Here is a 27,758-nt window from a genome sequence, read left to right on the forward strand (position 1 = left end):
TGACAGCAGTGGGGTCCTCCTGGGTCTCCTCCATAGTGGGGTCCTCCTGGGTCTCCTCCATAGTGGGGTCCTCCTGGGTCTCCTCCATAGTGGGGTCCTCCTGGGTCTCCTCCATAGTGGGGTCCTCCTGGGTCTCCTGCCATAGTGGGGTCCTTCTGGGTCTCCTGCCATAGTGGGGTCCTCCTGGGTCTCCTCCATAGCGTTTCATTTAATTTAAATGTTGACGGATAGTTCGCGCTGACACTGATGCTCCTTGAGCCTGCAGGACAGCTTGAATATCTTTGGAATTTGTTTGGGGCTGCTTATCCACCATCTGCACTATCCTGCGTTGACACCTTTCATCAGTTTCTCTCTTCCGTCCACGCCCAGGGAGATTATCTACAGTGCCATGGGTTGTAAACTTCTTGATAATGTTGCGCACTGTGGACAAAGGCAAATCTAGATCTCTGGAGATGGACTTGTAACCTTGAGATTGTTGATATTTTTCCACAATTTTGGTTCTCAAGTCCTCAGACAGTTCTCTTCTCCTCTTTCTGTTGTCCATGCTTAGTGCGACACACACAGACACACAATGCAAAGACTAAGTGAACTTTTCTCCTTTTTTATCTGCTTTCAGGTGTGATTTTTATATTGCCCACACCTATTACTTGTCCCAGGTGAGTTTAAAGGAGCATCACATGCTGGAAACAATCTTATTTTTCCAATTTTGAAAGGGTGCAAATAATTTTGTCCAGACCATTTTTTGGAGTTTGTTCAATTTGCTGTTTTTTCCTCCCTTTTTTGGTTTTGTTCTAATACACATGCAAAAGAAGAAGGATGTCCAGCGCACACACGTATAAAACTGAGCTGCTTTATTGCATAGTTGCCATGGGAAACATCGGACACTCAGGTAACGTGACGCGTTTCGGCCAGCAAGGCCTTAGTCATACACATGTTACAAGCACTTAGATCGTTTATATATGCAGGGTGGTAGTGTCCCGGGCGGGGCTAAGCCCCGAATCATGTGACATCCCACCTGCACATATAATTACAAACAATGTTAAAACGTATGTATCAAATCTTTATTTCAGCACATCTATAACAAAATTCGTTGTATAAAAGAATTAAGACATTGTTAAAATAAATCTTATGCACCAGTTGTGTATGTTTGGTTCAAAACCTAGAGAACCAGACTCCATCCATTTAAGCATATATCAGATGGTGATACACAACTAGCACTAGGACCTGAAGAATTATAGTGTTGAACTGGGAGAACGGTTATTTAACAGAGCAGGAGATGCAGTTTGTTAAATCTCATGACAGAAACGGATACAAAAAAAGGGGGGGTTATTTCAATCATCATCTTTTGTACCCATGCAAACATGAGAAAAGAGGGGGGAGAGAGAGATACTGAACAGGCGACTGGAAAACGCGAAGCAACTAAGACATATATAGTAGTATTCGGATTATGATAGTGCCACGGTCATAACAACCCACTCATTTAATAGTGCAAGATCGTATCCAGTCTCCTGTTCAGACCTAGCGGTATCCTAGTCTCAAGGGTGAGAATCCAGTATATTTCACGATCCAACACCTTCTGTCTCAGGTTGCCACCTCTCAGTGGTTTGTCCACCCTCTCGATACCTTGTACCACCAGACTAGAGGCATTTCCACCATGTACCTCAGCACAATGCTTACTGACCATTGATACGTGTCGTGCCTGAAAATGTGCAATATCTGATAGATGTTTATGTACTCTAATTTTTAGTGGGTTAATGGTGCAACCCACATATTGCACATTGCAGGCACGGCACGTAAACAGATATACAACTCCAGCTGTGTTGCAATTGATGTATTGTCTGATGTTAAATGTCTTATTATTGCTAGTGGATGTAAATGACACTGAATTGTTCATGTAATTACAACAAATACACTTTCTAGATCCACATTTGTATGTGCCTTGGCAATTAAGCCAAGTAGAGACTTTTTTCGGAGAGGTAGAGAAGAGGCTGGGGGATAACATCAGACAATACATCAATTGCAACACAGCTGGAGTTGTATATCTGTTTACGTGCCGTGCCTGCAATGTGCAATATGTGGGTTGCACCATTAACCCACTAAAAATTAGAGTACGTAAACATCTATCAGATATTGCACATTTTCAGGCACGACACGTATCAATGGTCAGTAAGCATTGTGCTGAGGTACATGGTGGAAATGCCTCTAGTCTGGTGGTACAAGGTATCGAGAGGGTGGACAAACCACTGAGAGGTGGCAACCTGAGACAGAAGGTGTTGGATCGTGAAATATACTGGATTCTCACCCTTGAGACTAGGATACCGCTAGGTCTGAACAGGAGACTGGATACGATCTTGCACTATTAAATGAGTGGGTTGTTATGACCGTGGCACTATCATAATCCGAATACTACTATATATGTCTTAGTTGCTTCGCGTTTTCCAGTCGCCTGTTCAGTATCTCTCTCTTCCCCCTCTTTTCTCATGTTTGCATGGGTACAAAAGATGATGATTGAAATAACCCCCCCTTTTTTTGTATCCGTTTCTGTCATGAGATTTAACAAACTGCATCTCCTGCTCTGTTAAATAACCGTTCTCCCAGTTCAACACTATAATTCTTCAGGTCCTAGTGCTAGTTGTGTATCACCATCTGATATATGCTTAAATGGATGGAGTCTGGTTCTCTAGGTTTTGAACCAAACATACACAACTGGTGCATAAGATTTATTTTAACAATGTCTTAATTCTTTTATACAATGAATTTTGTTATAGATGTGCTGAAATAAAGATTTGATACATACGTTTTAACATTGTTTGTAATTATATGTGCAGGTGGGATGTCACATGATTCGGGGCTTAGCCCCGCCCGGGACACTACCACCCTGCATATATAAACGATCTAAGTGCTTGTAACATGTGTATGACTAAGGCCTTGCTGGCCGAAACGCGTCACGTTACCTGAGTGTCCGATGTTTCCCATGGCAACTATGCAATAAAGCAGCTCAGTTTTATACGTGTGTGCGCTGGACATCCTTCTTCTTTTGCATTTCTCTGGATCCAGTCCTGGTCCTGTCCGTGCGCTGAAGCCCGGGGTAGAGCCGGTTCGACTTGCTTGTATGTTCTAATACACACAATGGGAATAAACATGTGTATAGCAAAACATGTGTTACTGCAATCCTTTTCTGTGAGAAATACTTCATTTTCCTGAAAAATTTCAGGGGTGCCAACATTTACGGCCATGACTGTATAATACATCCAATATAACAATAAGAGTATATAATACGTCCAATATAAACATATAATACGTCCAATATAACAATATAAACATATAATACGTCCAATATAACAATATAAACATATAATAGTGTTGTGATAATTCTACGCCCCAAAAATGAATCACTATGTTTAATATGTTTAATAGCATGATGTCGGCCATTTTGCGTATAATCAAAGTAGTCCACAATTCTAAATTTTCATCTCTACAAAAAGTGCCAGTCTGAGAGAATACTTGTTGTCTCTTTAGATATTTATGGCTGTTTAGATAAAACAGACAGATTAGGGGACAAGTTACACTCTCTAGACGACCCTACTACAATTCAGCCAAGGCAAAGGGGGGTGAAAGGAGAGAAAAGGGGGTTGAGATAAGAAACTGTGAAATAATTATGTCTCATCCGAACGAAAATTAGTTCTTTACCATATAATTAATATATGTATATATATATATATATATGGTAATCAGTAGGAGATATGATATTGTCATATACTGTTAGTATTGTAAAAGACATCAGTATATATCTATTGTCTTATATATGATTCTCATAGGGAGCATTGCTCAGTGTTATTGTAACTTACAATCAATTACCTAGACTAGACAGACAGGGAGATTCACATGTCTGTGTGAAAGAGACCTCCATGGTATTGTTATCTCTCCTATAAATTTGGATGTCTAGGTAGGTCCCAAGATGTCTATGAGAATCCAGGTTTTATTTACTTATATGTCAAAAATAATCCCCGTTTGTTAATTATGGCTCCATACTTCAAGTGTGGAATGTGGGTTTAAGACCAGTTATTGACAGTTAACCCTTAATAGTAATGATGCAAATTTCTTAGGCAATAGCACCCCCTAGCGTATGGGTAATTGACATTAAACCGACAGGAAAGGCATTATGGGTGATATGCTTAATGCATTCTGGGTATTATAGTGATGTCATAGTCATTACCATATGTACACGCCCAACCTACATTCATTGGGGAATTCCAATTTAGGAGGTTGTGTCTAACTAATTAAAAAGTCTGCTAGATGTTAGGGACTGTAGACTGTGCTGTAGACGGTGGACGGGAGAGAAGACAAAAACACTCAAAGAAAGGAACAACCCTAGAGGAAAGACTTAGACAGAAAAGGACAAGGAGGTCTTCCACTGAAAGAGGTCCACGAGATGGAAGCCATGAAAAGCCATGTGAGATCCCAGTAAGCCGGACTGATCACACGGTACCGAACCAATGGCTATCCATAACGATGAGATAGACCGTTCAATTTTCCTAGGACCAGAAGCAAGGTTCTTACATAGACTTGGTAAGAGACACAAAAATGGTATTCCGTTTCATTAAGGCTAATTGGGATAATGGTGATGGAATTATACCATTTAGATTGGCAAATAAATTAAATAATTATCTCCATATTGAGATTATAGTTTTAGGACATTGTGAGACTTCATTCTACCTGCAGAAGAATCAGGCCTCATAATCTATCAAAGCATTAAATAATTGCTTAGACATATGTTTCCCACACAGGGAATAAGTTTCCAGACATATGCTTCTTAGACATAAGTTTCCCACACAGGAAGCTTGTTTCAGGTTCTTCCTCCTAAAATATAGTCTAGAGAGATCATAAAACTCTATTTGTCTTAATGTCTTACCAAGATCATGTATAGAAAATAGTCCAGAATGGGGCGGAAGTATTCTTCCATGTTTATATCCTTAGATGGATTTGCCCATTCTTGGAGTCATGTGATTTGTAGTTGGTTAGAAGGGGGCGGAGTGTATTTAGCATTCCATATTGATATGTCTATAATTAGATATTGCCCATCTTAATATCATGAGGTTCCTCTGAATAAAGTGATATGTAACCTTTTTCTTATATGATATCCTAACCTAGTAGTTTTTGTTTTATCGTAACAAGTTACTTACTACTCACATGTATTGTTCTACTATATGTAGTCAATTAACAAGCTTATAATGTTTACAAATATATATATATAATTGATATTCATTTGCATATATCATTGTGTTTATTACTCATTTGTCTATAACCTAATAACCAATAAATCTGCATACTTTTATAATACCTGTGTATTATTGTATATTGCAAAACTACATCCTTAAGCGTTAATGTCATCCCGTCATAAAAAGAACTTGTTGATATCTGAGGAAATAGTTGGACTCAGATGTGAATTGTATTGATTAGCTTTGTCATAATTTAGATATTTTTGATAATTTTTAACTTTTCATAATTAATTTTTATGGCCATAATTCATAATTGACTTATTTCTGCACGACAATACGTCCAGTATAACTATATAAACATATAATACGTCCAGTATAACAATATAAACATATAATACTTCCAGTATAACAATATATTCATATAATATGTCCAGTATAACAATATATTCATATAATACGTCCAGTATAACAATATATTCATATAATACGTCCAGTATAACAATATAAACATATAATACGTCCAGTATAACAATATATTCATATAAGACGTCAGTATAACAATATATTCATATAAGACGTCAGTATAACAATATAAACATATACGTCCAGTATAACAATATAAACATATAATACGTCCAATATAAGCTTATAATACGTCCAATATAACAATATAAACATATAATACGTCCAGTATAACAATATAAACATATAATACGTCCAGTATAACAATATAAATATATAATACGTCCAATATAAACTTATAATACATCCAATATAACAATATAAACATATAATACGTCCAATATAACAATATAAACATATAATACGTCCAATATAACAATATAAACATATAATACGTCCAATCTAACAATATAAACATATAATACGTCCAATATAACAATATAAACATATAATACATACAATATAACAATATAAACATATAGTACATCCAATATAAGCATATAATACATCCAATATAACAATATAATCATATAATACATCCAATATAACAATATAATCATATAATACGTCCAATATAACAATATAAACATATAATACGTCCAATATAACAATATGAGCATATAATACGTCCAATACAACAATATGAGCATATAATACGTCCAATATAACAATATGAGCATATAATACGTCCAATATAACAATATAAGCATATAATACATCCAATATAAACATATAATACGTCCAATATAACAATATAAACATATAATACGTCCAATATAACAATATGAGCATATAATACGTCCAATACAACAATATGAGCATATAATACGTCCAATACAACAATATGAGCATATAATACGTCCAATATAACAATATGAGCATATAATACGTCCAATATAACAATATAAACATATAATACTTCCATAAATAAATATATGATCTTGGCGCTTCCTTGTCTGTGGGTGTAAACTGCTCTAGTTTTATGATTTTGTGCATCCTTCCTGCTGCCGGGTATATACTATGGGTCCCTGTCTACCATAGATATGTATCGGAGTACTAGTAAAATCAACAAATTAACATATACCAGCGCTGAAAGGGTTAAAAAAAGAGATCCTTTTCTTGTTGAATGCTGATGTAATCTGCAGATTGTGGTAATAATCCTCAATGTGTCAATGGTCTAGATAATAATAAAATGAATATGTGTATTGATGGAATTTGGTAGAGGAGACAACATGGAGTCTCTTTTTGATTTCATATTCTCGGTCTAAGCGACCGCGTTCTATCATTCTTGTTTTTCTACTAATTTATGGACTGGAGATATCACGGCTAGTGGACGCAGGAATGCAGAACTTTATCTTTCTCTCCTACAGATGTGTTTAGAAATAACGTCTTGTTATATTCCAGCTTAATCATGTATCTTTTTATATATATCCAAGTTACTTCTATGTAAATGATTTATGGTTTCCTGTGATGAATACAATTTAAAGTTTACTGTGCACGTCATTGATAATCAGGTATATAAGAAAATACATTTTGAGAAGAGGGTCAGAGTTATACTGCCCTCAGTTATAGTTACAGCACTTGTCTGTGTCTTCATTTGAGTGGCGGGGCACAAATTGGGATTCCACCAACAGAAGACGACTCGACCTTTGGGGTCGAACCTAACATTTTGTGCCCGACTCACAGGGACCTGCTGATATTACAAGGAGTATCTCAGCTATAGTGCGGGACCACTACGGCTCGGGCTTCCGGAGACCACAGATTGAAATCACCTGGCCAGGTAAGAAGAAGCTTTATCTTCTTATATCTGTGCCCTCCTGAGATCTGTGGCTGTGGGTCCTGCACTTAGACTGGGTTTTAGAATAGATAAACTCCTGTGATAGTGGGTCTATTTGAATAGACAAAGAACCAATATACCTTCTGTCGGTTGGATAAGTACAGTGTTACTCCGCAAGGAGACATGGAATGAATGTATGAGCCAAGATAGGATGGTATGTGATTTTATGAGGGTATTGCCGAACTGATCTGTGAAAGCGCCTAACGGGGTCACAGATTATGCTTAAATCCCATATTATCACATAAACCATTATCTGGTTGTTAGCATTAGCCTGGAATACATCATAAGTCCAGGACAGGATTCGTGTGATAAGCCCGTGTAGTCTGGGGGGAATAAGGTGGGGTAAAAACACATCTAGAAGGACACTGACCCTATAAGAGTGATGTGGATGAAGGTGAAAAGGCCAGGTGAGCCTTTTAGCATATTAGTCGCGAAGGAGGAAGGCAACGAGGGAAAGACACCTACGGGTTTCCCCAATAAGCTACCTAGGACTGGACGGCTAGTATGAGTTAGCTAATGTCTAATACAGAATTGTCATGCATCACAGGTAAAGGCCAGGAGAGCCTTTTAATCAGGTAAAGGCCAGGAGAGCCTTTTAATCAGGTAAAGGCCAGGAGAGCCTTTTTAACCTATTAGTCGCCTAAGAGGACGGCAACGGGGGAAAGACACCTACGGGTTTCCCCAATAAGCTACTTAGGACCGGACGGCTAAGGATGGGTCAGCTAATGTCCAAGAATGACGGAGAACCCCAGATACACGCTCTTAAAACAATCCTTGAAGAGTTACACGGCAAGGATGCAGTAATCCAGCTAGGGAGAATACTGCAGGAATTCCATGTTCCAAAAATGACCAATTGAATCCAGAGGTTTGGAAAAATATTTCAGACAGAAAGAAAGGCATAGTGAAAGATCACAATTGGGATGCCTGATCAGTACCTCCACACAATGGAGGACATGTATCATTTCCAGTGTATAATAGAAGTTTTTTACCCCTCTGCCTGTTATGTAAATTTGGCGCAGCTGCGTTACATTTATCATTCTTGTGCAGCTACTTTCTTGAATTGCGTTTAAATTTAGAATTCTCCTCAGAGCATAAACTTACACCGCAGCTCTATTTAGTAGGAGCTTTGTCTGCAGCGGATCTGCTTCTAAACAATAAATGTGTCCTCGTTATTAGTTTTAGAATTTTTTTTCTTCATTATGTAGCGTTTTAATCTCACAATAATACCACTTTTTGCACCCAATTATAACACATCAATTATACCAATGTCCTTATTCTTCATTTAACATCTGTGACCCCCCTGTGCAAATCACCTCAAATGTACATGGTGCACTCTACCTTATGGGCCTTGTTGTGCGCCCGCAGAGCACTTTGTGCCCACATATGTGGTATCTCCGTACTCTGGCTAAATTGTGTCCCAAAAAATGGGGATCTTTTTTTCCCTTTTACCTCTTGTGAAAATGTAAAGTATGCGGCAACACCTGCATGTCAGTGTAAATAATTTTATTTTTATACACTAACATACTGGTGTAGACTCCAACTTTTCCTTTTCATAATGGGTAAAAGGAGAAAAAGCCCCCCAAAATCTGTAAGGCAATTTCTCCCGAGTACGGCGATACCCCATATGTGACCCTAAAATGTTGCCTTGAAATACGACAGGGCTCCAAAGTGAGAGAGCGCCATGTGCATTTGAGGCCTAAATTAGGGTTTTGCATAGGGGTGGACATAGGGGTATTCTATGCCAGTGTTTCCCAAACAGGGTGCCTCCAGCTGTTGCAAAACTCCCAACATGCCTGGACAGTCAATGGCTGTCCGGCAATACTGGGAGTTGTTGTTTTGCAACAGCTGGAGGCTCCATTTTGGAAACAGTGCCGTACCAGACGTTGTTCATATTTATTGGGGAGGGGAGGGGGGCTGTGTAGCGGTATGTGTATATATAGTGTTTTTTACTTATTTTATTTAAGTGTAGTGTAGTGTAGTGTTTTTAGGGTACAGTCACACGGGCGGGGGTTGACAGCAAGTTTGCTGCATCTCAATCTTGCAGCACTCCCTGTAAACCTCTGCCCATGTGAGTGTACCCTCTCCATTCACAATGGGGGGGGGGGGGGACATCCAGCTGTTGCAAAACTACAACTCCTAGCATGCCCTTTGGCTGTCCGTGCATGCTGGGAGTTGTAGTTTTGCAACAGCTGGAGGCACACTGGTTGCGAAACACGGAAACAGACTCAGTGTTTCGCAACCAGTGTGCCTTCAGCTGTTGCAAAAACTTCAAATCTCAGCATGCAGTGACAGCAGAAGGACATGCTGGAACTTGTAGTTATGCAACAGCTGGAAGCATACTGCTACAACTCCCAGCATGCCCTTTGGCAGTCCGTGCATGCTGAGGATTGTAGTTATGCAACAGCTGGAGGCACACTGGTTGCGAAACACGGAAACAGACTCAGTGTTTTGCAACCAGTGTGCCTTCAGCTGTTGCAAAAACTTCAAATCTCAGCATGCAGTGACAGCAGAAGGACATGCTGGAACTTGTAGTTATGCAACAGCTGGAGGCATACTGCTACAACTCCCAGCATGCCCTTTGGCAGTCCGTGCATGCTGAGGGTTGTAGTTATGCAACAGCTGAAGGCACACTGGTTGCAAAACACTTGAAAGTTTTTTACTTAACTTAGTGTTTCCAAACCAGTGTGCCTCCAGCTGTTGCACAACTTCAATTCCCAGCATGCATGGTCTGTCAGTACATGCTGGGCGTTATAGTTTGGAGGCACAGCTGGAGGCACACGGGTTGGGAAAAAGAGTTAGGAAACGAACAATGTTTCCCAACTAGTGTGCCTCCAGCTGTTGCAAAACTATAATTCCCAGCATGGCCAGACATGCTGGAAGTTGTATTTTGGCAATATCTGAAGGGTCAGATGTTGACGAACTACAACTCCCAGCATGCTTGGGCAGTCTGGGCATGCTGGGAGTTGTAGTTTTATAGCCAAAAACAAAGAGACCCACAATACTAATATTATTTCAAAAAGTATAACAATCTTTATTAGACAATAAAAAACAAACAATTTAAAAATAATAAAAGGCAGAGGATGACCTTATGCAGGAGACAACAAGTGCCAGTGGACCTGGTATGGGCGATGTAGGTATTCAGTCAAGAGCATACATAATGTGAGACTGGCACGGCTGCACACTTATGATATCGTAACAATAGATATAATATCTAACATACATTGATGTAACATAGGGAGCAGCAATGCAATAGAACAAACATAAATAGGGACCCAAGATGGGTGATACCTAAAGAGACTACCTGTCATATACCCAAAGGCAAGGAACACCAAGCACCAACACCCCAACGCACGTTTCGCGTATGGGCTTCGTCAGGGGGCATGTCCTGATTCCCAAAAGAGGTAAGTATATAAGGGCTAGCATGCCCAATCAACATCCGCAGATCATGGTGATGGACAGTCGTCAAGGCCAATAGGATCCAGCCGATCGGTAAAGGTCAGACCGGGTAGGGTAAGTAAAAACCGCCAAATTACCTGTAGGCCGGAAAAAAGGGGGCATCCCTCCTCATGAGCCGGAAGTCCGGCGCTAAAGAATGACGGCACCTATATTTCCGGCATCCCGAGGTGACGCACGGAGCGTCATCCATACTAAACGGGCAACACAAATATGGATTTGTGCGGGCATGGCTCCACAAAAATGGCCGTGCAATTAGTCGTGCGCATGCGCCCAGAAGGGCGCACGCGCACAACGTAGGGGAGCCCATGCCATCGCGCACGCGTCGGATATTGGCGCACACGCGATAGGGATGGGCTCCACAAAGATGGCGCCGGAACGGTGAGCGGAGACAATAATGCCATAAATGGCGACACTGGGAGGAGACGCTCAGAAGGCCAGATAGCTATAAAGAATAGCAGCATACGTCATAATGTAAAGGGGAAAGTTAGAGAGGTTTAACATATAAATAAATAAAAACAAATGAATAAAAAATAGGGGAGATGAAGAAGAACCACCGCACGTGAAAAAAGTGTGTGAAAATAGGAAAATCAGCAAAATAAGATAAAGACACCTACCACCTAAGAATGAAAAAAAATGATATGAACACCTGTAATAAACATAAAGATAAAAGGAAATAAATAAATAAACATAAACAAGGTTAGTCATATAAAAATGGGTGTGACTATTAACAATTCATAAAAAATGGATAATATAAATATACTAAGGGTGAATGTGAGTTTGTAAAAGTATAAATATAATGGACTACGTGAGAAGGTGTGATAAAACGCACATGTTAAATTTTATTGAGGTGTATATGGGCATATAAAAGTGACATGTGGAACAAGCAAGAGATATATAACAAATGTGATCCAGACTGATGGGGATGATAACCCCATGTAACAACCATGATAACACACTACTAGATAGTGATATAAAGATATGAGTGTGAAAAGTGTGGATGTATGGGCAATCGTACCCAAGATTGGGATACAGAGTGCCATAAGTGCAAGAATAGTGCATATATGTGTGTATATAGGCAATAATAGCCAAGATAAAAATAAAAAGTGACATGTGCAGCATAAAAGTATCAAATGTAAATGTGCAAAAATGGATAGAAAGATGTGAAGATAAAAATAAATAATTTGATAAATATTGGTAATAATGATGATGATCAATTATATGAACAATATCCCCTATAATATATATATATATATATATATATATAAATTCATAAACAAATTGAACCCCAATATTAGTCAAGCGTAGCTAAACTAAACAAAAATAAGTATACAAATAGTAGTGCTTGGTGGTATCGGCCTGTGGGTATATGACTAGAAGGACGAATACATCATCATGACCTAGCGGAGAGAAGAAAAGGACAGAAGATATAAAACCAATTAAAACCAAATAAAAACATAACACAATACCTGAAGAGAGGAATAGGATCACGATCTAGAGTATAATGCATGCAATAATACAGTAATACAGTAATACAAAACTAACATGGTCATTAAGTCCCAAGGGTGCCAATGTTTTCAGACGATAGATCCAACGGGTTTCTAACTGTGCCAAGCGTAATTTCCAATTACCTCCCCTGGAACCCACGTATACCATGTCAATTCCTCTTACCATAAGTCCACTTGGGTCATATGCGTGAAATTGCTTGAAATGACGTGGAATAGTGGTAAGTTTATGTGGGTCCATTTCATCCTTTGCGGCCGTGATCCCAAGGATGTGCTCCCGGACCCTACGACGAAATTCGCAAGAGGTCATACCCACGTAAATCAGGCCACATGGGCAAGTTGCATGGTAAATGACACCTGTGGTTTGACAGTTAATCTTATGAGTGATGAAAAATCGACGTGTCCCGTTTGAGTCAGAGAATTCGTGATCCGTACAGATATTGGGGCATGTGACACATTTACCACATGGGGCGCATCCCCATTTGGGAGGTTTTGAACCAAAGGGACATGGTTTCTTGGGAACTCTATGATAGCTCCTCACCAACATATCACGGAGGTTAGGAGATCTCCTAAATGTGATGGATGGTTGGGGAGGTAAATAGAGTTTCAAAGTAGGGTCTAGTAGCAATATATCCCAAGATTTACTCAAGATGTCACGGGGCTGTGGGACCTGTGCGTGGTATGCCGAAATAAGCCTCACCTGATTATCAGTGGTGGATTTTCTCGTCCTAGGCCGCAATAGATCTTCCCTTTTCGCGTGCTTAGCTCTTAGATAGGCTCTTCTGATCCATTGTTCTTTATATCCTCTCTCACAAAATCTTTCGGAAAGGTCGATGGCCTCTAATTCAAATTGTGAGGGTGGTGAGCATATACGACGCAAACGTCAAAACTGACCCATGGGAATGCCCTTGAGTAAACTTGGTGGATGGAACGATTGAGCATGGAGTAGTGAATTGGTAGAAGTAGGCTTCCTAAATAGATCAGATTGGATATAGCCATGTTCATCAACCCCAAAAGACACATCCAGAAAATCCATTTTCTCCCGGCCTGATTTGTAAGTCAGCTTTATATTCAGGTCATTATGATTTAGCTGAACGATAAATTGTTTAAGTTCCACATCACTACCTTTCCATATAAAGATAATATCATCGATATATCTTGCCCAGGTCTGTACCTTGTCAATAAAGGGTAATGGATCAGTCAAGAAGATCGCACGTTCCCAGGCGCCAAGGAATAAATTCGCATAGGCGGGCGCACATGCCGAGCCCATAGCGGTGCCACGGATTTGTAAGTAATAGACCTCTTTAAAGATAAAGAAATTGTGTGTAAGAGTGAATTGCAATAGCTCAGTGATAAACTCACCTAGTTGTCTATCCACATCCGACATTCCCAGAAAGAGTTGTGTGGCTCTGATTCCATCATCATGATGTATTGAGGTATATAAAGATTCGACATCACATGTCACGATTAGCATATCATCATCAAGATGGATATTTTCCATACACCTCAAGGCGTCGGAGGTATCCTTCAGAAAAGATGGGAGAGTGTCAACTAGTTTCCTAAGGACATGGTCAATCAACTTACATGCCTTATCACAGAAATTACCACACCCCGATATGATGGGCCTACCTGGTGGGGTCCGGGCATCCTTGTGAACTTTTGGTAAAAGATAGAGAGTGGCAATTGAAGGGTTTTCGATCCACAGTGAATCAAACTGTTTCTTGGAGATAATGTCAGTAGCCATTGCTTTGGTAAGTATAGATTTCAATTCATCCTGAAATTTAGATAAAGGATTAAACGTTAGCCTTTTATAACAAGAAGTGTCCTTCAACTGTTTAAAAGCTTCTTTCTCATAAAGTTTAATCGGCCAAATAACGATATTTCCTCCTTTATCAGAGGGCTTTATTGTTACATCCTTCATCCCTTGCAATTCACTAATGGCCTCTCTTTCCGTCCTGGAACAATTATCAAATTTAGGGGCTCTTTGTAAGTTCTCAATCTCATTTGTGACAAGCTGTACAAAAGTTTCGATGTTAGAATAAATTGAGATTGGAGGGAACTTATGTGACTTTGGATGGAGTGTGGAAGGAAACCATCCTTCTGTGTCCTGGGTGTGTTCCTCAGACAATTCCTCTAATGCTTGTAGAGCTATAAGTTCATCACGTGAAGAACAGAAAGTGGCAGTTGTGGAATTATGGTAAAGTTTCTTAAATATCAGTTTCCGAGCAAATAATTGTAGATCCTTATGAACCTCAAATTTATCTATACTGGATGTGGGGGAGAAAGATAATCCATAGCTCAATACATTATTCTGTGCTATAGTTAAGACCTTGTCTGACAGGTTAATTATCTTCATCGTATGGCGTTGATGATCGTGATGTTGGTTCCTATCCTGTCTATGTCTTAACACTGGTCCAGCTGCCTGGTCCTTCTTCCGTTTGCCTGATTGGCCACGGGAGGAAGATGAAGCCACCGAAGACGTGTCTGACATAGCACCGTGTGAGGCATTAGAGGAAATGGAATTACCGTAGTTCTATTCCTAGTCTGGAATTTCCACTTGTAGACCCGTTGGTTGTGGTAATCCGAAAGATCACGCTGAAATTTCTTAACTTTTTGGGACTGAATTTGTTTTTCCCATGTAGTAAGTAAATCGTCGAGTTCCTTAAGGAAACTCTCATTATCAGGTGGAGATAGAGTGTCATGGAGTTGTTTCAAATTATTTTCAATTTCACTGGAAATACTGACCAAAGTTCTAGAATTGAGATCAATGATGAGTTGTAAAAAGATACCTGCACAATTATGGCAGTTCTCCTCCCATGCTTTAGTGAAGATTTCATCCTCCCTTCCGTACGATGGGAATGTTTGAATACGCAATCCACGGGGTATCATCCCCTTTGATCTATATTGCTCCAAAGACATCCGATTCCACCATATTTTCGTTCTCCTATGTAATAAATTCCGCAATGTCGTTTTCAAAGTCCGTGTTGACTCTAGATCCGTGCCGCCTGCCAAGGTCATCGAACCACCGAATAAATTTTCAGCCTGGGAACGCCAGGACGTTTCTCGTGCCGTAAAGTGCATATTAGGACATAAATTGTACTCTGTAAACACAGGAAAATTCAATTTAGCCAAACAACAAAACGGCAAAACAATAAGCGCCGTCTGTAGGTCCCGGGGGTACCGATATATAGCCAAAAACAAAGAGACCCAAAATACTAATATTATTTCAAAAAGTATAACAATCTTTATTAGACAATAAAAAACAAACAATTTAAAAATAATAAAAGGCAGAGGATGACCTTACGCAGGAGACAACAAGTGCCAGAGTTGTAGTTTTGCAACAGCTGGAGGTCCACAGTTTGTAGACCACTGTATAATGGTGTCCAATCTGTGGTCTTCCAGATGTTACAGAACTACAACTCCCAGCATGCCTCGACAGACTGAGCATGCTGAGATTTGTAATTTTGGAACATCTGGAAGAGCACAGATTGGAGACCATTATACAGTGGTCTCCAAACTGTGGCCCTCCAGATGTTGCAAAACTACAACTCCCAGCATGCCCAGAAAGCCAAAGGCTGTCTGGGCATGCTGGGAGTTGCAGTTTTGAAACTCCCAGAGGCAGCGGTGAGATCGCTTTACGGCGATCTCACTGCTGCCAATGAAGATGCCGCCCTGCTGCTGCAAACTCACCGCGGGGAAGCACCACCCCCAGGGCCACCTGGAGGACGCCGCTCGCACCGGGACCGCTCATGACACCGCATGGCCGGGTAAGTGATGCTGCGGGACGGGTAAGGGACACTTAGCAGAGTGGTGTATGTCCCGATCCCCGTGATCCGGACTCACACACCGCGCTGCTAAGTATTCTCATAGCAAAACGCTGCTATCAGCTAGTCAGATTTGGCTGGCTGATAGCAGCGATCGCTGGGGGGGGGGGGGGGGGATGAAACCCCCCCGTGGTCACATGGTAAGATGGCTGGATATCAGTGATAGCCACCATCTTACCGGGCGCTGGGGAAAAGTATAACGGAAAGCAGTAAATTGTAAAAATAAAAGGAGAATGATCTACAGTGTTAAGTGGATTACAAAGCTATTTTAATGTGACGGATCTTGTTCAATGATAAGTTATCAAACATTTGTTGTATCATAAAATAACAATATACAAGTGATCTAATGAATAACTGAACTGTAAACAAATATTCTATATGCAAATTATTTTAAAAGTGCTTTGGAATAACCAAGGAGTAAAGCAATATAAAGCAAACCAAATGAGGAATTGAGATAGGAAAGTAAAAACATTCTGGTGGTTCCTTAGTAGAACTTTCCTTCAGAAATAGAAAGGATTTCGCTATGTGCAGTTATAGATGCTTATATTAATGGGGAAAAAGACGCACGTGCGTCAAAATTTTTGGTGCAAAGGAAAAGAACGCAGGTAATAAATCCATGTGTACTATATATGCAGCTCCAAGGTACCCTGATTCAGCCACATCTGGAGGACATGCTCTACCAAAACGTGCGCAAAAAAAATGCGCAAAAAAAAAAGGCTTGCGCAAAATTTTGCGCAAAAAAATACACACAAAACAGGGGTAAAATCTTTGATACATGTCCCCCAATATGTCTACTTTATGTTTGCATTATAAAATTGATGAGTTTTTACTTTTGGAAGACACCAGAGGCTTCAAAGTTCAGCAGCAATTTTCCGATTTTTCACAAAATTTTCAAACTCAGTATTTTTCAGGGACCAGTTCAGGTTTGAAGTGGATTTGAAGGGTCTTCATATTAGAAATACCCCATAAATGACCCCATTATAAAAACTGCACCCCCCAAAGTATTCAAAATGACATTCAGTAAGTGTATTAACCCTTTAGGTGTTTCACACAAATAGCAGCAAAGTGAAGGAGAAAATTCACAATCTTCATTTTTTACACTTACATGTTCTTGTAGACCCAATTTTTGAATTTTTACAAGGGGTAAAAGGACAAAATTTTTACTTGTATTTGTAGCCCAATTTCTCTCGAGTAAGCACATACCTCATATGTCTATGTAAAGTGTTCGGCGGGCGCAGTAGAGGGCTCAGAAGGGAAGGAGCGACAAGGGGATTTTGGAGAGTACGTTTTTCTGAAATGGTTTTTGGGGGGCATGTCACCTTTAGGAAGCCCTTATGGTGCCAGAACAGCAAAAAAAAACCACATGGCATACCATTTTGGAAACTAGACCCCTCGGGGAATGTAACATGGGATAAAGTGAGCCTTTATACCCCACAGGTGTTTCACGACTTTTGCAAATGTAAAAAAAAAAAAAAATTTTTACCTAAAATGCTTGTTTTCCCAAAAATTTTAAATTTTTAAAAAGGGTAATAGCAGAAAATACCCCCCAAAATTTGAAGCCCAATTTCTCCAGATTCAGAAAACACCCCATATGGGGATGAAAAGTGCTCTGCTGGCGCACTACAGGTCTCAGAAGAGAAGGAGTCACATTTGGCTTTTTGAAAGCAAATTTTGCTCTGGGGGCATGCCGCATTTCGGAAGCCCCTATGGTGCCAGGACAGCAAAAAAAAAAAACACATGGCATACCATTTTGGAAACTAGACCCCTCGGGGAACGTAACAAGGGGTTAAGTGAACCTTTATACCCCACAGGTGTTTCATGACTTTTGTATATGTTTTTTAACCTAAAATGCTTGTTTTCCCCAAAATTTTAAATTTTTTAAAAGGGTAATAGCAGAAAATACCCCCCAAAATTTGAAGCCCAATTTCTCCCGAGTACGGCGATACCCCATATGTGACCCTAAACTGTTGCCTTGAAATACGACAGGGCTCCAAAGTGAGAGCGCCATGTGCATTTGAAGCCTAAATTAGGGACTTGCATAGGGGTGGACATAGGGGTATTCTATACCAGTGATTCCCAAACAGGGTGCCTCCAGCTGTTGTAAAACTCCCAGCATGCCTGGACAGTCAGTGGCTATCTGGCAATACTGGGAGTAGTTGTTTTGCAACAGCTGGAGGCTCCGTTCTGTGGCGTACCAGACGTTTTTCATTTTTATTGGGGAGGGGGGCTGTGTAGGGGTATGTGTATTTGTAGTGTTTTTTACTTTTTATTTTATTGTGTGTTAGTGTAGTGTAGTGTTTTTAGGGTACAGTCGCACGGGCGGGGGTTCACAGTAGTTTCTCGCTGGCAGTTTGAGCAGCGGCAGAAAATTTGCTAACAATTTTGGTAACAAACTCAGTGTTTTGCAACGAGTGTGCCTTCAGCTGTTGCAAAAGCTACAACCCCCAGCATGTACAGACAGCGGAAGGGCATGCTGGGTCTTGTAGTTATGCAACAGCCGGAGGCATACTACATTGGCTGGGGATGCTGGGGATTGTAGTTATGCAACAGCTGGAGACACACTGGTTTGCTACTTAACTCAGTGTGCCTTCAGCTGTTGCAAAACTACAACTCTCAGCAGTCACCGACAGCCAACGGGCATGCTGGGAGTTGTAGTTATGCAACCACCAGATGCACCACTACAACTCCCAGCATGCACTTTAGCTGATTGTGCAAGCTGGGAGTTGTAGTTATACAACAGCTGAAGGTACACTTTTCCATAGAAAGAATGTGCCTCCAGCTGTTGCAAAACTACAAGTCCCAGTATGCCCATAAGGGCATGCTGGGAGTTGTGGTGGTCTGCCTCCTGCTGTTGCATAACTACAGCTCCCAGCATGCCCTTTTTGCATGCTGGGAGCTGTTGCTAAGCAACAGCAGGAGGCTGTCACTCACCTCCTGCTGCTGCTCCACGATGCCGCCGCACAGGTCAGTCCCTCGCCGCCACCGTCGCTCCTGGAGCCCCGATCCCAACAGGGACGCCGGGGATCGGGGTCCCCAGCACCGGGGGTCGTCTTCCCGCACCCGCTCACGTACTCCGGAAGAGGGGCGGAGCGGGTTGCGGGAGTGACACCCGCAGCAGGCGCCCTGCTGCGGGAGTGACACCCGCAGCAGGCGCCCGGCCGACGAATCAGGGCGATCGTGAGGTGGCACCAGTGCCACCTCACCCCTGCTGGCTCTGGCTGTTCGGGGCCGTCTCTGACGGCCCCGATCAGCCAGTAATTCCGGGTCATCGGGTCACTGGAGACCCGATTGACCCGGAATCCGCCGCAGATTGCTGGACTGAATTGTCCAGCGATCTGCGGCAATCGCCGACATGGGGGGACATAATGACCCCCCTGGGCGATATGCCGGGATGCCTGCTGAACGATTTCAGCAGGCATCCGGCCCCGGCTCCCCTCCGGCTAGCGGCGGGGGCTGGAAATGCTCAGGGCGTATCCATACGCCCTCGGTCCTTAAGGACTTGGAAACGGGGGCGTATGGATACGCCCTATGTCCTTAAGGGGTTAAGGACTCGGGATGCAGGGCGTATCCATACGCCCTATGTCCTGAAGAGGTTAAGGACCAGGTCATTTTTCATTTTTGCACTTTAGTTTTTTTCCTCCTCACCCTCTAAAAATCCTAACGCTTTCAAGCTTACATATGAGGGCTTGTTTTTTGTGCCATCATTTTTGTTTTGATGGGACTTTTTGATCGCTTTTTATACATTTTAGGGTATACAAAATAACCAAAAATACACAATTTTGGACTTTGGATTTTTTTTGCATTGACCGTGTGGTTTAATTAACATTATATTTTTATAGTTCAGACATTTACGCAAGGGGCGATACCACTTTTTTTTATGTTTATATATATATTTTTTTTTATGGGAAAGGGGGGGGGGGATTCACACTTATTAGGGAAGGGGTTAAATCACTTTTATAATTTTATTTTTTTTTTTACAATTTTTACACCATTATTTACTCTTCATAGGGGACTATTACTGTACATGCAATCTATTGAATGCATACACTGTTCAATGCTATGCCGATTGGACGGAGATGGAGGCAGGTAGGCACCCTCCCCCGTCCATTCAGCTGTTCAGGATGCTTCGATTTCCCCGCAGCAGTCCCGAACAGCCCAACTGAGCTGGCAGGAACGGTTTAGTTTCACTTTACACACAGCAATCAACTTTGATCGCCACGTCTAAGGGGTTAATGCCAGGCATAAACGCGATCGGTTATGTCCGGCATTAGCCACAGGACCATCTGGGTATGACGCGGGGTCAGCCCGTGATCCCGCATTATAGCACAGGAGCGGGACCAGGGAGTACAGGTACGCCCTTGGTCCTTAAGGTGTTAATGAGAAGGTTCTAAAAGTAATCTAAAGGAGAACAAGTCTCCAGGGAATTGCTCAAGAAATTTTGCCATGAAACAGGTTCATCAATTTTGAATAACTGGGAACACATTTTGCACCGCCTTGAAATGGTTGGAGGGGCTAGAAGATCTCTAGTATATCGGAATAAGCCGTCTAGCCACCAAAAGTAGGTGTGTGATTAAAGGGGAACTCCAATGCTCCAGTGTTCTGTACATTTTGTCCAGAACGCTCGGAGCTGGAGGCCGTGATCATGATGTCAGCCACGCCCCCACTGTGACGTCACGCCACACCCCTTCCATTCATGTCTATTTGAGGGGGGTGTCGGCCAACATGCCCCCTCCCATAGACATGAATGGAGGGGGCGTGACCATGACATCACAACCACTGTAGCAAGAACCCCGCATTTGTTTCCTATGCCGGGTTCTGCAGTGAGGGGGGGGGAGGGGTTGGTGGTGAAGACATCCCTGTGATCAGACATCTTATCCCCAATCATTTGGATAGGGGATAAGATGTCTAGCAGTGGAGTACCCCTTTAAGCACGTCGAGCTAGGACAGAAGTCTGAAGACGTGACCCCAAGAAGAACCATTTCCAGAGTAAAATGAATCTTCTTTGTTGTAACCAAGAAAATAATGGAAATAACTTCCTGCCAGAAAGATTAAATTTTCAAGCAAGACCCCTGTATATGTAAAAGAGTCCATGACTCACTCCCACACCTCCAACATTGAGAAGATTCTGGAATACCATGTGACAAAAGGAGAGGAGGAGTCCCATACCCCCGACAATATAACTTATATGAACTCTCCTGTATACGAATACAGGGGGAGGAGCCACGTGAGCGCTAGAGATAAATCCGCACTGTTCTTCAGAGAGTTGGATATTCAGCTCCTCTTCTCGTATAAGATGCATTTTGGTTACTATTAGAAGCAGAAGAAATCAGATAAGAATAAAGCTTAGATAGTATTATTATTTAGGGAATAAATACAATCTCTCTAACCAATTTCAGGGACGCATGTTAGTATAACGCTGAAAACATTGGAGAGTAAAGATAAATTTACTTATAAACCCCAGAAAGCCTGAGATTCCTCTATGGCCAAAGTCTTAGTAGGAGAATATAAATCTCGTAACGTAAAAGAATGTAAACGTTCCCACAAAGGGGAAGAGGGAAAATGTGTTTAGTAATAACCATAGGGAGTAAAGAAATTGGGGTTAGGGGAGAAGGGAAATCAGAATCAGTCGTAGAGCAGTCTCGTAATACCGACAAAGTTATATATAAAAGAGGAAAGAACTAGAAAGGCCAAGGAGGAGTGCGGGGGCCACAAAATGGGCCCTATAGAAGGAGGGACTGAGGAGAATTCCATATCCACATGAGGAGGAATATAAAGGGGAGGATGAGAAAAAGAAGAGCGAACGAGCTCTAATAATCCAGACGAAGGAAAAGCTTCATAATAAGTGTGTAAATCCGGAAACACAAAACCGCCGTCTAATGTCTTCAGGGTGAGCGTCTATACGGGACACGTGGTCTCTTCTGAATCATAACAAAATTACTAAATAACCATCGGATAGAAGAAAAATAACAATTCCGTACTATGATAGGGACGGACTGTAAAAATATAAAATATTATTGGTAAATATAAGATTTAAGAACCTTTTTCCTTCCAATCCACGACATATATGGGAATTTACGAGCCTGTAACTGGGTCTTCAATCGGTGTAATAATGGCGCAAAGTGTGAAGTAAAGAGATCTTGTACCAGATGTGATCAGATCTCTAGGGATTTTATACCCCGGGGAGGACAAAGAAAAGGAAAAGAATTACACCGATGTTTACTGAACCCGGGGGACGCTGAGATATTGACGACTTCTCATATAGAAAAATGGATTTTATGATCTGAGACCGAAAATAGACGTCAAGACGGGAAACACTGGTCTAGGGTTTGTGATAAATAAAAGTATCTGCAGCGTCTTATGTTCAGAAGAGACGATCTTCAAGGGAGACGCGCGGATCCTGTCTGATGCCTTGAATTAAAGTCTCTATAATCATAATGAGAAGGGGGCGGGGACAACACTGACGCGTTACATTCCCTATATACAACGTCAGGGACAATATTACATTTATTATAAGTCCAGTGTGCGGAGATGAATATAAGAATAATAAATCATATAAGAAAGAAAACTTTTATTAACAATTGGTAACAAGTCTGGAGATGCAGTATATGATATATGTATAAATGTCAGATATCCTATGTACATGGATAATATATAGATGTGTTATCTGCATCATTTATTGCTCTGAATTGGCTTCTACCCTGTGTGAGTTCTTTGATGTTGAACAAGATGTGATTTCTGAGTAAAACATCTCCCACATTCTGCACATGAAAATGGCTTCTCTCCTGTGTGAGTTATTTGATGTTGAACAAGATGTGATTTCTGAGTAAAACATCTCCCACATTCTGCACATGAAAATGGCTTCTCTCCTGTGTGAGTTATTTGATGTTGAACAAGATGTGATTTCTGAGTAAAACATTTCCCACATTCTGCACATGAAAATGGCTTCTCTCCTGTGTGAGTTCTTTGATGTTGAACAAGTTGTGATTTCACAATAAAACATTTCCCGCACTCTGCACAGCAAAATGGCTTCTCCTCCGTGTGAGTTTTCCTATGTACAACAAAACTTGATTTCTGAGTAAAATATTTCCCACATTCTGAACATGAATATGGTTTCTCCCCTGTGTGAGTTCGTTTATGTTTAATAAGACATGATTTCTCAGTAAAACATTTTCCACACACTGAGCATGAAAATGGCTTCTCCCCAGTGTGAGTTCTTTGATGTTGAACAAGATGTGATTTGTGTGTAGAACATTTCGCACATTCTGAACATGAAAATGGCTTCTCCCCTGTGTGAGTTCTTTGATGTAGAACAAGACTTGATTTCTGAGCAAACGATTTCCCACATTCTGAACATGAAAACAGCTTCATCCCTGTGTGAGTTCTTTTATGTCTAACAAGATGTGATTTCTGAGTAAAACATTTCCCACATTCTGAACATGAAAATGGCTTCTCTCCTGTGTGAGTTCTTTTATGTTTAACAAGATGTAATTTCTGAGTAAAACATTTCCCACATTCTGAACATGAAAATGGCTTCTCCCCTGTGTGGGTTCTTTGATGTTGAAGAAGTTGTGATTTCACAATAAAACATTTCCCACGCTCTGCACAGCAAAATGGCTTCTCCTCTGTATGAGTTTCTTTATGTACAACAAAACTTGATTTCTGAGTAAAACATTTCCCACATTCTGAGCATGAAAATGGCTTCTCCCCAGTGTGAGTTCTTTGATGTTGAACAAGATGTGATTTGTGAGTAAAACATTTCCCACATTCTGAACATAAAAATGGCTTCTCCCCAGTGTGAGTTCTTTGATGTCCAACAAGATCTGATTTCTGAGCAAACCATTTCCCACATTCTGAACATGAAAACGGCTTCTCCCCTGTATGAGTTATTTTATGTTTAACAAGATTTGATTTCTGAGAAAAACATTTCCCACATTCTGAACATGAAAATGGCTTCTCTCCTGTGTGAGTTCTTTGATGTTGAACAAGTTGTGATTTCACAATAAAACATTTCCCACACTCTGTACAGCAAAATGGCTTCTCCTCTGTTTGAGTTTTTTATGTACAACAAAACTTGATTTAGAAGTAAAACATTTCCCACATTCTGAGCATATATATGGTTTCTTTCCTGTATGAGCTCGTTGAGGTCCAACACCCCTTCTGTGACCTTTTTTTTGCTGAACATCCTGTGATGACTGAGAAGACAGGACCTGTATATAAGGATGAGATGACAGATCTTGGCTGTAAAGGGCTGAGGGTGTATCTGGGATAATGGAATGTTCTTCATATGTATCTTGTGTGATATCATCATCTGCTTTATAATCTGAAGATATAAGATTCTCCTCTGATCTCCTGGTACAAGAATCTGCAGAGAATAACACAGATTTTATGATCAGTATTAACCCTTTAACAACACAGGAAATTTAAGCTTTTGTGTTTCCTTTTTTCCTCCTCTCCACATTCCCATAATTCTTTTATTTTTCCATCTACAGAGCAGTTTGAGAGCTTGTTTTTTGTGGCACCAATCTTACATTGTATTAACACTTCATTCACTGTGCATTAAAATAAACAATAGGAGAATCCAGGGACCGGGTCAGATACACAGAAAGGGATCAGGAGCCAAAGTAGGTGATAAGGAAAAGCCCAAGTCAGGAGAAAGGAAAGAAGTGTAGTCAGAAGTCAGGAAAGAAGTGTAGTCAGTAGTCAGGAGAAAGGAAAGAAGTGTAGTTAGAAGTCAGGAGAAAGGAAAGAAGTGTAGTCAGAAGTCAGGAAAGAAGTGTAGTCAGAAGTCAGGAGAAAGGAAAGAAGTGTAGTCAGAAGTCAGGAAAGAAGTGTAGTCAGAAGTCAGGAGAAAGGAAAGAAGTGTAGTCAGAAGTCAGGAGAAAGGAAAGAAGTGTAGTCAGAAGTCAGGAGAAAGGAAAGAAGTGTAGTCAGAAGTCAGGAAAGAAGTGTAGTCAGAAGTCAGGAGAAAGGAAAGAAGTGTAGTCAGAAGTCAGGAAAGAAGTGTAGTCAGTAGTCAGGAGAAAGGAAAGAAGTGTAGTCAGAAGTCAGGAGAAAGGAAAGAAGTGTAGTCAGAAGTCAGGAGAAAGGAAAGAAGTGTAGTCAGAAGTCAGGAAAGAAGTGTAGTCAGAAGTCAGGAGAAAGGAAAGAAGTGTAGTCAGAAGTCAGGAGAAAGGAAAGAAGTGTAGTCAGAAGTCAGGAGAAAGGAAAGAAGTGTAGTCAGAAGTCAGGAGAAAGGAAAGAAGTGTAGTCAGAAGTCAGGTCCAGGATCAGGAACCAGAGTGGATGTCGGACAGGTCAGAGTCATCAATATAAGAAACAACAGGATCATCCAGGAGATCAGAGACCACACAAGGGCAGAGCCTCACAGTGCTTAAGCAGATTAACCCCTTAAAGGACATCTGCAGCGTGATTAACACTTATCCTCTATCCACAGGATAGGGGATAAGTGTTTGATCGCAGGGGGTCCGACCGCTGGGACCCCGTGATCTCCTGTACGGGGCCGCGGCTGTCCCATGCAGGGGGCGTGCCGGCCGCAGCATAACGTTGCAGCCGGCACGCCTCCTCCATACATCTCTATGGGAGAGGCGGGGAAGCAGCGTTCGTGCTGTAGAACTGTATGGGGACGGGGAGGAGACGGGGCGTCACCATCGACCTCTAGGTCGGCACTACGTCACCATGAGCGCTGATGGCGGCGCCCCGTTAGGGAGATCGCGGGGGGTCCTATCCTGTGGATAGGGGATAAGTGTCATACCGCTGCAGTTGTCCTTTAAGGACCAAGACAATTAGGTCTGTACGCCCCTTAAAGACCCGGCCTGTATTTTATATCGGGGGTGTCTGACGTTATTAGAAAATAATTCTGGTTACGTTTTGTCAATCACGATAATTCTGACATTATTCTTTTTGTCACACGTCGTCCTTCATGTACATAGAAAAAGTAGAGGAGAGGGGAGGAGAGGGGAGGGGAGGGGAAGAGAGGGGAGGGGAAGAGAGGGGAGGAGAGGGGAGGGGAGGAGAGGAGAGGGGAGGGGAAGAGAGGGGAGGGGAGGGGAAGAGAGGGGAGGGGAAGAGAGGGGAGGGGAAGAGAGGGGAGGAGAGGAGAGGGGAGGAGAGGAGAAGGGGGAGAGGGGAGGAGAGGGGAGGAGAGGAGGGGAGGAGAGGAGAAGGGAGGAGAGGGGAGGGGAGGAGAGGGGAGGAGAGGGGATGAGAGGGAAGGAGAGGGGAGGAGAGGGGAGGAGAGGAGAGGGGAGGAGAGGAGAGGGGAGGAGAGGAGAGGGGAGGAGAGGGGAGGAGAGGAGAGGAGAGGGGAGGAGAGGAGAGGGGAGGAGAGGGGAGGAGAGGAGAGGGGAGGAGAGGAGAGGAGAGGGGAGGGGAGGAGAGGGGAGGAGAGGGGAGGAGAGGAGAGGGGAGGAGAGGGGAGGAGAGGGGAGGGGAGGAGAGGGGAGGAGAGGAGAGGAGAGGAGAGGAGAGGGGAGGGGAGGAGAGGGGAGGAGAGGGGAGGAGAGGAGAGGGGAGGAGAGGGGAGGGGAGGAGAGGGGAGGAGAGGGGAGGAGAGGAGAGGAGAGGGGAGGAGAGGGGAGGAGAGGGGAGGAGAGGGGAGGAGAGGAGAGGGGAGGAGAGGGGAGGAGAGGGGAGGAGAGGAGAGGGGAGGGGAGGGGAGGAGAGGGGAGGAGAGGGGAGGAGAGGGGAGGGGAGGAGAGGAGAGGGGAGGAGAGGGGAGGAGAGCCATTTGGCTTTCAGGAAATCATTATACAAATTATAGGCTGCACTTCATCTTATAAAGCTGCACCCCCAGAAGTGACCCCATTATATACTGCACCCCCAGAAGTGACCCCATTATATATACAGGACCCCCAGAAGTGACCCCATTATATATACAGAACCCCCAGAAGTGACCCCATTATATATACTGCACCCCCAGAAGTGACCCCATTATATATACCGCACCACCAGAAGTGACCCCATTATATATATACAGAACCCCCAGAAGTGATCCCATTATATATACAGAACCCCCAGAAGTGACCCCATTATATATACTGCACCACCAGAAGTGACCCCATTATATATATACAGAACCCCCAGAAGTGACCCCATTATATATACAGAACCCCCAGAAGTGATCCCATTATATATACAGAACCCCCAGAAGTGACCCCATTATATATACTGCACCCCCAGAAGTGACCCCCTTATATATACCGCACCCCCAGAAGTGAACCCATTATATATACCGCACCCCCAGAAGTGACCCCATTATATATACAGAACCCCCAGAAATTACCCCATTATATATACTGCACCCCCAGAAGTGACCCCTTTATATATACTGCACCCCCAGAAGTGACCCCATTATATATACTGCACCCCCAGAAGTGACCCCATTATATATACAGAACCCCCAGAAGTGACCCCATTATATATACAGAACCCCCAGAAGTAACCCCATTATATATACTGC

At 42.1% G+C, this 27,758-nt stretch overlaps 2 protein-coding genes across 2 annotated transcripts in view; one reads left to right on the forward strand and one right to left on the reverse strand.

Annotated features, from left to right (window-relative positions):
* LOC130298019 (oocyte zinc finger protein XlCOF7.1-like) overlaps positions 1 to 27,758 on the forward strand; it is a 64,183-nt gene that overhangs the window by 10,067 nt on the left and 26,358 nt on the right. The window lies entirely within an intron of this gene.
* The window catches only part of LOC130298017 (zinc finger protein 585A-like), a 47,854-nt gene continuing 42,769 nt past the window's right edge, over positions 22,674 to 27,758 (reverse strand). The window contains exon 6 of the mRNA XM_056550899.1: positions 22,674 to 24,325. Coding sequence (XP_056406874.1) covers positions 22,994 to 24,325 — 1,332 coding nt within the window. The 3' untranslated portion in view covers positions 22,674 to 22,993. The remainder of the gene's footprint in view (positions 24,326 to 27,758) is intronic.

This window comes from Hyla sarda (assembly GCF_029499605.1).
Source record: "Hyla sarda isolate aHylSar1 chromosome 1 unlocalized genomic scaffold, aHylSar1.hap1 SUPER_1_unloc_16, whole genome shotgun sequence".
Lineage (NCBI taxonomy): Eukaryota > Metazoa > Chordata > Amphibia > Anura > Hylidae > Hyla > Hyla sarda.